General features: G+C 35.7%; 1 protein-coding gene across 1 annotated transcript; it reads right to left on the bottom strand.

Moving 5' to 3' along the window:
- Positions 1 to 3,121: 3,121 nt before the first annotated feature.
- Positions 3,122 to 11,477, bottom strand: VIP (vasoactive intestinal peptide). The gene is made up of 7 exons (XM_049653105.1): positions 11,173 to 11,477; positions 9,878 to 9,992; positions 7,938 to 8,060; positions 6,996 to 7,100; positions 5,884 to 6,015; positions 4,920 to 5,007; positions 3,122 to 3,284 (listed from the first exon to the last, which is right to left on the bottom strand). The coding sequence occupies exons 2-6, from the start codon at positions 9,982 to 9,984 to the stop codon at positions 4,962 to 4,964; spliced, it is 513 nt and encodes a 170-aa protein (XP_049509062.1). The 5' UTR covers positions 9,985 to 9,992; positions 11,173 to 11,477; the 3' UTR covers positions 3,122 to 3,284; positions 4,920 to 4,961.
- Positions 11,478 to 12,406: the final 929 nt, after the last annotated feature.

The raw sequence follows: 12,406 nt of genomic DNA, 5'->3' as shown, positions 1-12,406 counted from the left end.
ATGAGCTTCCTTTTTAGCTACATTTAGTCCCTTGGTGATCTCATGGCATGTACCTTTAAATCTCATCTCTAGAGGTGCCTGGGTGCCTCGGTCCGTTGAGTGTCTGACTTGGGGTCAGGTCATAATCTCACAGTTTGGGAGTTTGAGCCCCATGTCAGGCTCTGTGCTGACAGTTCAGAACCTGGAGACCCGTTTTGAATTCTGTCTCCCTCTCTCTCTCTGCCCCTCCCCCACTTATGCTCTGTCTCTCTCTGTCTCTCAAAAATAAATAAAACGTTAAAAAAATTTTGATTCTCACCTCTACACTGAAGACTTCCAACTGTTGACCTGCAGCCCCAAATCTCCTCAGAACCTGTCACTTACTTAACTTGTCCAAAGCTAAACCCCTCCTCCCCTGGAACCGCCTCCCCCACCCCAAGTCTTTTTCGACTTAGTTAATAGCCACATTCTTCTTCAAGTTGCTCAGGTGACTTACCTTAGAATTATTCTGGACTTTTCCATATCTTCAAACTATCCGCAAAAAATTTGACTCTACTTTTGAGACACATGCAGACTCCACTTCTCACCACCTGTACTGTGTGGACCTGGCCAGCACCATCATCATTCACCTGATTTATAGCTAGAGCCTCCTCGCTCCTCTCCCTGCTCCCACCTGCAGCACCCCCTCACCCTATTGCCAACACAGCAGCCAGAATCGTTATGTTGAAATGCAGTTCAGATACTGTCACACCACTGTCTGAAACTCTGCCACATCTCCCCAATTCACTGCTAAGTCCTTATGGTGGCCTGTGTTACCAAGGACTAGATAGCCTCCCTGACCTCATCTCCTGCTCTGCCTCACCCAGCTCACCTGCTCTGCCCACACTGGCTTCCTTGCTGTCCAAGTATGCCAGGATTTTCCCCTCACTTGCTCCTGCCCAAAACATTCATCCCTCAGATATCTAAATTGCACATCAGTGTCATTCAATAATTATTTTGTGAAGGAATAGGGACTACATTGCAAAGACTTACATTAATAAGGTAAAATTAAAACTCTGCAGATTCATATTCGAATTGCACTGCAATTACACCCACATTTGATGTTGGTTTTTTAAAATTTGTTCTGAGAGAGAAGGAGAGAGACAGAGCATGAGCTGGGGAGGGGCAGAGAGAGAGAGGGAAACACAGAACCTGAAGCAGGCTCCAGGCTCTGAGCTGTCAGCACGGAGCCCAACGCGGGGTTCCAACTCATGAACCTCAAGATCATGACCTAGGCCTAAGTCAGACACTCAACCGACTGAGCCTCCCAGGAGTTCTTGATCTTTTTTTTTTATATCTATTTATTTTTAAGAGGGGGGAAGGGGCAGCGAGAGATGGGAACAGAGGATCTGAAGTGGGGTCTGTGGTGATAGCAGAGAGCCCGATGCTGGGCTTGAACTCATGAACCGTGAGATCATGACCTGATCCCAAGCCAGACACTCAACTGACTGAACCACCCAGGTACCCCTATCCCCATTTGATCTTTATAAGCACCCCTACCCCCATTTGATCTTTATAAGCTTCTTATGTGCAAATAACATCTAGAAGTTTTCAGTTTTCATGGCAGTGCTTTGCATAGAACTTTGCATAGAAAATTCACTTAACAAATATTTGATGATTTATGAAATCAGGTATGAACAAAAGATATAGTTAGTCCAATTCACTTCAATTTGTGTAATTTCCTTTGCATTCACCAGTAGTTCTAGATTAGTCTCTCCTTATAGAGCCATTTGTTTTAATTGTAGTAAATGAACCTGAGCAAAATTTTGCCTTGTGATGATGGTTCCTCATTAATGGTTAGGGTCTATCGACTCTCACTTTCTTTATCATTTCTGTAAGTCTTTTTGATAAGAATTTAAGATCCACAGTTTGAGACTAAAAAAAAAAAATCCCCACATAAGTCTATTCTTTCCTTGTTTTATATTACTAGAACCCCAGTTTTTAGTTGGGCACATGCCTATCCAGAAAAAAAATAAAACATTTTCTAACCTGTTTTCCAAATGACTCTGACCATAAAACTATGTTCTAGTCAATGGGATATTAGCACAAAATATCAGTTAAAAGAGAGCCTGCATGTGCTCTTTGCCCCTTCCCCTTTTTTTCTATGCTCTTTCTTCCATCCTACTACTTAATGCAGATATGATGGCTGGAACTCTAGCTGCAATTGTGGATCACGAAGAGAGGTTTAGATTTCTGAGGGCTTCATGGAGCAGAACCATCTTACTAACCCTTGATATTTTACTTCTGGCCTTAAGTGAGAAAGAAATTTCTCTCATATTTAAGTCACTGTTGTTTTAGAACTCACACAAAATCAAACATAGTCCTACCTCAAACATCACAAAACCTATCTAGCGCCTGGAACTTGAGAGCTAAAATGAGGTTTCTGATGTATCATTTAACAAAATCAAAACAATAGAAAGTGTCTGCAATGATAATCAAAGTTCTTTATTTTCTCTATTAATTTCCTATATTTTGGAAAAATAGCTGTGTCTCCAAATGTACTTTCACTGAAGGAAGCTGATGACCAAAGCATTATTTGAGTAATTATGGGGAAAAAATTTATTACCGAAAAAACAAATGTTCCATTCAGTTTACATTTTACACATACTTAACACAAGCAGGAAGGAAAGGTCCAATGTCAGAAATAGAGACCATTCTCTTTCACTGAAACACCACTGCAGAAAAGAGCCTTCATCAATTAGAGATCTGAATTTGAGAGATTTTGAATCTCAAAATAAACATTGCCTAAAAATGCAAAAATGTATACCATTTTCTGAAAGTCTGTTTTGAAGAATGCCTTTTTATCTTTGTGGTTGGCTTTCTCTTAGACATTTTGCAGTTTATTTAACTCAGCATTCTAGCTGCTTAACATTCAAATTTAGACACACTGATTATGTGCTCCACGCTTCTGAATAGTTAAGTATGCTCTATAAATAAACACATCATTTGTGTTCTATTACTACACTCCCCCAAAGCTCCACATAATTGGAATTAACCTAGTATTTACTTATCACTAAATATATTTTTGTTAGAAAGGATACACAGCATATGAAATTACAGGATTTTCATGAATTAAAGACAAATTTTAGAACTCTCAAATAATATTTACAGTGTAAACATCACAGTTATTACATCAGGATGAAGCAAATCACAACATTCACGACACTATATATTTTATTTGGTTTTGATACTGAAGTTGTGTTCTTGAATTACTTATGTAGAACTCAAAATATAATCACTTCGCCTATCGTTTTCCTTCACGAGTTCTGAAAAAGAAAGAATTGGTGTTTTAAGCGTAAAAATATTTTTATTTACAGCTTCTTAGTTTCGCTCACTCATCCACTCATTAGATAACATAACTCATCTACCCCTGTGCCCCTTGAGAACAGCTTGTTATGACAGGAAATCATGGTCTGGGATATCAGGAAGGTATCTTCCAAAGGACTGATTGTCAGAAAGGGAATTAAAATGTGAAGAGGCACTTTAATTAGTCATTATAATTACCCATTTGTAATTTTCGCAAATGGTTGGCATGCAGGATTTCCCATTAAAAGGGTTTGTCCAAAGTTACCCATTCAGAAAAGAGAAGAAGGGAGGACGGAATCTCATATGTGATCTTACAAAAGACAGAGGGATTAATCCTCCTTTAGAGTTCAGTGCCCGTTGTATTTCTTGATTAAATGAAATAGCTTCTTCTTGTAAACTTTTTTTTTTCAAGAAGCTCTATGTAATTTTTCTTCTTTGAGCAAAGGGACTTGTTTCTCTGATGTGATAAGGCACGGGCGTGTGCAAGACCCTCAGCATACGTCTCTCTTGTGGACAAAAAGTAACCAATGGGGCAGATGTCTTCAGAGACACTAGCCCCCCTTGATCACTCTCACAAAAACCTGAGCCATGCTCCAGGAACTTCAGCAAGACCAAGGATTGCCTTCAGTCTGAGCGTGGGGCTAGTTGAGTCTCCTCGAGCCACTCAGTGGTTGTAGTCCAGCCTATCTTTAGGTTTCACAAATACAATGTTATAGTGAGACAGCAGCTCCCATTCATTTTACATGTTATCCTGGGGGTTCCATATTAACCCACAAAGCCAAACTATATTCACTCTGTAGCCCTTTAGGGAAAAAGTTTACCAACCTCTGATACACTAATGATATGAAATTCCTTTAAGCACTTGCCCAATATTTTTATGAGCGAATGTAAGCCTGAATGTAACTCAGGAAGGAATTATGTCTTGTATCCACATGTGCATAAAAGCAACTGGGGTAACAAGCTTATCACTTAACAGCAAAGGGAAAAGCCTGCATATGTTTTCTCTTTTCAAAAACTATTTTACCATAAATACTATGAGATCAAAGCACCTACACTCACTCAATAGGTGCAAGAAGCTAAATTTAACCTTGCGGCATGGAGCTTGGTATGGTTCAAGAAATACAATTAGAACCAGAGTGCCTTGGTGTTTTCATAATAATGAACCATGCTGTCATTTGGTGGTATTTTTCTGCACCTAAATTAAATGCCGTGCTAACAATCGTGGGGCTAAACCTTAAATTAATAAAAGCAGTGTGGCTCAAGTCTCAAAAAGAAAGCCAGTTTTTCTCATTATGTGAGTCAGATTCCTCTGTTTGATATCTCAACAAGAAGGAGAGGAATAAGTCTGAGTAAACGAGGGGTACCATGCAGGTGGCAAACTGCCCATTGTGAGCTCTCTCCTTTTTTCTATCAGAGTACTGCATGAATCATTTTAAGTGTTTACTGGGCTGGGGTCCACTTCGGATAGAAGTGTCCTTTTCCATGAGGTCTCATTGTGAGAACTCTGAGATGTTTTTTACTAAGTGATTCTTCCCTATTCCAGTAATTAGATGTTTGCTATAAGAATAAAACAAGAATGGACAGAATATACCCACCACTGGGAAGCTGTCAACAGCTTTCTTCCAAGGGCTTTTCCATTATTTTTCTAGCTCTTCGGGAAAGTCAGGTGATTCTCCCTCACTGCTGCAGATAGAAAAAGAACATCGTATATGTTAAAGGCCTTAGATGAGCAAGCTTCCAAAGAAATGATGATGTGTGACTTACGCTGTTCTCTGTGCTCTGGAAAGTGCACTGAGGGCTAGCCAATTATCTTTGAGGTTCGTTATTACATATGAATTTTTCCTGAATCGTAAGGTATCTCAAATTATTTGTACAGAATTATAATAGTGGTGGGCAAAGGCATTCATCTTGTCTGATCTTGCCCAAGCAAGATTGCCCTTAATACTGACCATTGAAACAAAAATAATTAGAAAAAAAAAAGAGAGCACCCCACTTCCTACTTATTATAATCCAATATTTGCACTCCATTAGAGAGACATAAGTCTTACAGAATCTTAGAATACAACAGTACTCGTGGTTTGATTTGGTAAGATAAAGATACTGAGTATGTATATGAAGGGAGTCACATATGGTACCAAACTGCTAATTGACTGCACTTTACATGTTTAAAAAGCTTAAACTTCTGATAAAGTTCCCAGATTTAGAGTAGATGTCTCTACAGTCATTACTTTTAACCCTGGACACACAGTAGAATCAAGTGGGGAGCTCCTAGAAACAAAAACAAATAAACAAACAACAAAACAAACAAAAACAAAGCACCAATACCTAGAGCCATGCCTCATACCTCTAGAGGCACTAATTACCTGACAATTGGTTTTGGGTAAGGCCCACACATCAGTATTTTAAAAATTCTCCAGGGTAGTCAAATGTCAGCCAAGGTTGAGAATTACTGTTTCACAGAGTATAGAGAGTGAGATAGAGAAATAAGTCTTCATATGTAGCTTCTATTTTTGAACTCATTTATAATTTCTCATTTTAGCAAGTTCTCTGTTTCTTTACCTCCTCTTCCCATTGAGAATGGAGTTCAAGTACTTCTTTACAGCCATTTGTTTTCGAAGGCGGGTATAGTTGTCGGTGAAGACTGCATCAGAGTGGCGCTTGATTGGCCCCTGGTCTTCTGTGATGCTATTGCTGAAGAATGCAGGGGAAAGGAAAGCAAGGGATTTTAACAAGAAATAATAAATGTGCCAAAGTTCCAAATTTCTTGGAATAATTTGGATAAAATTAGATAAAAAAGAATTCTAATGCCCAACTTCTTTTCTATCACAAAAAGACTAAGAGAAAAATACATCTAAGCCCAAGGATAGGGGAGCAAGGAATAATCCAACATATTTTGGCATTTACTGGAAGCCTTCATACACATTGTATATCAGCTGAGCAAATAATTAACATAAAAAGATGGAGGGATAGTTGATGTTGTGTTCTGCCATTGGGAGGAATATTTCTTTAAAAGTTAATTCTTTAGAAGCTTTGCCACCCTGAATAGTGCCATCTAAATATTCAACAAGTGGCCATTTAAAGAAAGAAACTTCATATGCTTGGTTTGATCAGGAATTAAAAAAACAAATACTATAGTAAACATTAAAATTTGCTTCAGTGTATGTCTTATTTTTTTACTGTGTCTAGTTCAATTTGATTGCAGATTGATAAATGATTGCCACTTAAGAAAAATAAGTGTGTCTGTAGCCAATGAGTAGGATATCACTAAAAACCTATGTCCCTAATCCATGGGCATGGTATATTTTATATAAGAATATAATTTTGGGGGTGCCTGGGTGGCTCAGTCATTAAGCTTCCAACTCTTGATTTCGGCTCAGATCGTGATGTCATGGTTTGTGAGATTGAGCCTGCATTGAGCTCTGCACCGACAACACTGAGCCAGCTTGGGATTCTCTCTCTCCTCTCTCTGTCCCTCCCCCACTCAGGCTCACACACTCTCTCTCAAAACAAATAAATAAACATTAAACATAATATAGATTATTTTTCAACCAAATTGTACATCATCAGAGTTATCAATTTTGAGCGAAGTAAATAAATTGCTAACAGTGAAAAAATAACTTGCAGATTAAATAATTATAAGGTGTTTGATAAAGATAATAAATTCTCTTTACCCAACCCGTTTTCCAATAAGGGATTCAAGGTATTTTTTGGCAGAAAGTTGACCCAAGAGTCTACTAAAGTCACTGGTGAACACTCCATCAGCATGTCTGGCATTCCTAAAATAAAGAAGAAGAACAGCCATTATTTTGTAAATGTTTTTCTAAGATATTTTGCCTCATTAAACAAGAAAGAAACTTCTCAGCTTCTTTGAAATCTTCTCATGCAAACTTCCAAAAGAAGGCTTCCTGACAACCTAATGAGGTATTTTCTTGTCACTTATATTAAGATATACTCCAAATTGTAGCTCACACTTTGAAAAATTAAAGAAATTAAATTTTTAGAAGTATATCTCAATATTAAGTAATGCTTCCTGGTAGAGTTTATAAAACTAATTCTTCTTCAACAAATATTGATGGGAAAAATAATATATTTAAGTTAGTTTCTGTGTATTTATTTATGGTGCTTTGTTTCTTCTACCTTGAATAAAGATATATACAAGAGGAAACAATCTTGATTTTTAGCAAAAGCCTTATTATACTTTTTGCTATTTCTTCTGTTAAAACATTTGGAAACAAAACAATCTCTTAAGATAAAGAGGCCCTTGGGGACTATCAATCATCTTTCCCATCCAAATCAGGAACTTTTATGTTTTGTCTTCAGTATAGAGCTACTCTGTCTATACTTGAATGCTGTTCTAGACAAAGGGTTCTGTGTAAGTGAATGATTTATTGGTCCTGGCTTTTTACAACTTCTCTATATGAAAATCATGTACAGTTGCCAGAGCTGCAACAAATCAGGCTGCATGAAGCCATAGCACATGGAAACCTGTAGTGTGCTGTAAAAATAGCTTCATGGTGACACAAAATGTAAAGCATTTATGTTTCAAATATATATATATATATTTTTTTCAAAAACATATTTTCTAAAATAAAACTCAATAAACACAAACTCACCTGGACACGTCGTAATAGGGTGTGTCATTTTCAGCTAATGCATTTTGCAAGATGTCAGTGTCTACTTTTAAAGAAACCTGTTCAGGTTCATTTGCTCCTTCAAGTGGTATTCTGTCATCTAACCTTTTAGGGAAAAATATGGTAGAAGTGTAATATATTCCTTTCACAGAATATAGTGCTTATGGTTTTATAATCATTGGGAATAAGATACTCAGTATTCTTGAGCAGTATTACCCATTCACAATATATGGATAGCATAGTTAGACTTACTGACTTCTGTGGTTTAGAGTATAAATAGTGAAATTTTTGATTATCCTATAAAACAGATGCCATACAACTTTTACAAGCATAAGAGTTACTTAGTTCAATCGTGTTAGTGCATTAAGTAAAGTATACTTCATTAGGAATATCTTCACTTTGCAAAGTTATTCACAGGTGGAAAAATTTTGTACAAAATAGAAACTTCACAAAATTTCAAATATTCAATATGAAAACTAGGAACAATTCATGTATTTAGCATCATTTGTCAAACATTTCTCACTAGGTGAATATTAACTGCTTTTCCTTCTCTAGGTCTCTAAGATCTTTTTCAAAGATTCACCTTAGTGTGATAAATTTCTCTATATTAATCAAGTACAAAGAATCTCTCCATCTCTGAATAGTAACTCAAATTCAATACACTTTGTGAGGGCTTCTTATTTCTAGTATTATGTATTAATACAATTTTAGTGAGGAATGTACAATGCTTTACTGAATGACTAAGAATAATCAATCCTATACATGGACTGTGACTATATTTTTTAATGCATGCACATTTTGAACACCTGCACACTATTAAAATTATAAATGTGTATTTTTTCACGGTTAGAGTAAACCTCCAAGGAGTATGTCAGCTCCTGGGGACTTATGTATCTTCTGGTGATGTAGTAGTTGGGGGAAGTAACAAGCAGTCTTCTTTGCATGAAATCTAGCAATCAATGCAAACTTCAGCATTCTTGTGATTGTGTGTTGTGATACGTAACATAGCAATTCAGATAGAATCATTCTATTTAGTTATCAGAGCAACATAAGATCTGGCTTTAAGCAGTTTTCACAAACACTAATAGCTAAGAGATAATTCACTCTATTGAGTATAATTCTACCTTGAAAAAAGAATAAGAAATGGGAAAATGAGCAAAGAAATGATGATTTTGCCTGTAGATATAGTGGTGCTTATAAAGTGGAAGGAAAAAATCAAACTAATGTAGTTTTTATTTAGTGTTTACTTCTTTAACATAAATTTATTTCAGATAAAGCTTTAAATAAGAGTTATGTTATAATTTATGAATTTGAAAAATGAAATATAACATAGAGAACAGTAAAACTAAGGATTTATGGTTGAAACAAGATACATTAAAATTCACTAACTGGTAGATTAGTTATTCCACAATTTATAATATTGATAAATTGAATCTGGCTAGATAGGTAGGTCTGTCCAGCATGATTGTTCACAGCAATATGTTTCACTAATTAGCTACTAACCTTAAGGTCATTTACTGATTGATCTTGAAAAGGAACTTCAATGAAGCAGGCAACTAAACATCTATTTTTTTCCATCAGAAACTGAACTGAGATGACAGAGGATAAAATCTTATTACTTATCTAAAACCAGTTTTGAATTGAAAGAAAGTCAAATCCTTCTTCCTCCTTGTTTGGAAAGGTGATCCACCCTAAGCTTAAAACTAGCCATTGACACTGTCTCTCATGCCCCTAGAGTGGATTCCAAGATGCAGAACAGTCATGTTGACCTGATGTTGAAAAAACTTGCTTAACACACCAACCAAAAGATTTAAACAAATGATTCATAACCTAAAAAATTGAGTTGTCCAAAATAACATGTAGGAAATTCCCATACAGATGAAGAAGGAATGTTCAACTGCATGCATTGAAGGAATACTTACCTCAGAGAAGAGGGTGCTCCAAAAAGAGGCCACGCCAACATTTGTGAGAAGAGCATGCTGACCAGCATTAGCAGCACAAGGAGCTGGGACTTACTTCTGGTTTCCATCTTTGTACCTTGAAAGGGAGAGAATCACATCAGCTTTTCCAACCAAAGATATCTCAAAGTAATTCTGAGTGTCTAGCAGTAATTTATGAAGGCTCCTGCAGAGTTTGGAAAAAGTAATTTTTATCTGCTAGAAGGAGTTAAACTGCAATATAATAACTTTTTAAGTCAAAAAGATTTTTTTTTTGGTGGCAGGTGTTTGAATAAAAATTGGAATCCTTTTCAACTGCTGCCTATCACTTACCAGGCACATAGTGGGGCTGAGTGTATGTGGAATGCCATACTTTTATAGTGCTGGAAGTATCCATACAGCAGAGTTGTAGCACCCATGTTTAGTATCTTTTCTAACTAAAGAAACAGTTTAAGTTTCTAATGTCTAATTAATATAACATTGGAGTATCATCTATTTAATAATGCCTGTGTCTATACATGTATGTATAGACATCTATATATACATCTATATATACATATCAGTGTAAATGTTATACATGAATTTCTTTTTCCTCTTGTAGATATTATTAAAAACTTATTTCCTTATGCCTGGGTTCGAACAACTTAACTTAATCGTTAAAATTAATACCAAAAATTATTAAACCACATATTATCATTGAAATAATTTTTGCCATAAAAGGAAAAAGATACTAAAATTAAGGTTTGTGCTTTTATACAGCTAACCCACTTACATGTTTCATTTCTAAAGTTTCTAGATAGAAATTTAGGAATTTTGGCTTTGTTTGTCTTGTCTATAAAAATTGCAGAATTTAGACTTAAAGAGGAAAATAAATGCTTCCTTGATTCACATAACTAACATATGAAATAGAACAACACTAAAAAAAAGAAGTTGAAAATCTAAAACAAATGTACCCACTGAACCCTTCAGTCAAAAATGTATATACAAGCAAAAAAATACTTTAATTCATTTTTAAAAAGACAGCATTGAGTAAAAGTATACAGTAATCCAGGCAAAATATCTTCCAACTAAAAGAATTAAAAAAATCCACTGATATATAAGAAGTTGAAGCGTTTCTATCTACACTTACCAGGTGACTTAAAAAACTTGTCTTTTGTTTTTTTAAAGGAGGAACACTATAAAATTCTTTTCAAGGGAAAGAAATATTCAATATACCCTGAGAAAAGTTTGAAAGCAGGAGGAGGGAAAAAAAGAAAAAGAAAGGTAAAGTTTTCACTCACCTTGCCAAGTAGTGTTCCTTGGGAGCTTTCTATAATCGAAGGAGATTCTTGGAGCTGTCTTAGGTGCTGAAGTCCTCTGAGGCCGAGAAAGTTTCCACCAGTTCTCTGCTCTCAGAGCTGAACCAGAACTTGGTACTGGTTGGCTATTATTGCAGGCAACTGCCTTTCACTCCACTCTGACCAGCATTTCAAAGCCCATCATTTTATAGGGCTTACACTTAGGGCTGAGCAATCACAAAGCTCTCTGAAAGACGTCACAGTAGTACTCCCACAGGATGAATAGGGCTTGTGTTCTTATTAAATTGTCATTACGTCTGATTTATATAAATTTATAGTGAGTAACTTCAAGATGTAAGATATAAAGAGGAAATTTACTTTTCTTTATGTGAACAACAAAAAAAGGTACCAAGCTTAATATGAAATGTTTTAATCTTTGATTAGTAGTAATGAAATAAGAAAAATGGTTAGTGTTATAGCCAGGGCCACTGGGGTTCCTTCAGAAAACAAGAGTTTTATGTGTAGAAACAAATGCAGAAAAAAAAGCAAATACTTATGTTAATTTTGTCTACAAATTCATAATTCCCCTTTATTATTAAATATCAGTTCTAAAGCCTTTAAAATTTTTTATGCTATTCACATAGATCCCGATTTAGTCTTTCTTGAGATCTATCCTAATTTTAAAAGCATCTAGAAATAATTTTCCATTTTTCTATTATTACATTTCCTTTGTGTTGAAACTAATCCCAAGATAAAAGTTTCTGAAAGACTCTAAAATAGTGCCATATGCACACTGTTGTCAAAAGTAGTCGTAGTACTGCTATTTTCCATTTGTACAAAATATCACAATTCCAATGCACTTTCACATACATGATCTCAAATAATCCAAAAAATAAGCTATCAGGCAGTATATATATATATATCTCAATTTTCCTTCTTTCATAAAGGAAGACATTTTCATCATTTGTATAATAAGTCTTTGCACCATATAGAATTATTTTGTTTCTGCCCTTCATCCCTAAATACACAGCCACACCAGCTTTTTGAACATTTCCAACTTAGTCAATTGGCAGGTTTCAGAGAACTAGTTGGAAAGCATCTGTGGAGTACTTTGATAAATTCTTCATTTCTGTTTGCGGGGCTTTAATTCAAATTAGACTATCATACATTCAATCAGAGTTTCAGGTAAAAATACAGCCACATGAACAACTTCATGGACAACAAAGTAAAATACATC

Source organism: Panthera uncia (assembly GCF_023721935.1).
Source record: "Panthera uncia isolate 11264 chromosome B2 unlocalized genomic scaffold, Puncia_PCG_1.0 HiC_scaffold_24, whole genome shotgun sequence".
Lineage (NCBI taxonomy): Eukaryota > Metazoa > Chordata > Mammalia > Carnivora > Felidae > Panthera > Panthera uncia.
The sequence above is the reverse complement of the archived record's forward strand: the minus strand, read 5'-3'. Positions and strand labels throughout refer to the sequence as shown.

What these genes read in the sequence shown, in the direction of transcription:
- VIP (XM_049653105.1), bottom strand. Translation starts at nt 9,984, where the DNA reads ATGGAAACCAGAAGTAAGTCCCAGCTCCTTGTGCTGCTAATGCTGGTC. An exon ending in GGAGCACCCTCTTCTCTGAG is followed by an intron (nt 8,061 to 9,877) that starts GTAAGTATTCCT and finishes TTTCCCTAAAAG; the next exon opens with GTTAGATGACAGAATACCAC. An exon ending in ATTCTCAATGGGAAGAGGAG is followed by an intron (nt 5,008 to 5,883) that starts GTAAAGAAACAG and finishes TTCTATCTGCAG; the next exon opens with CAGTGAGGGAGAATCACCTG.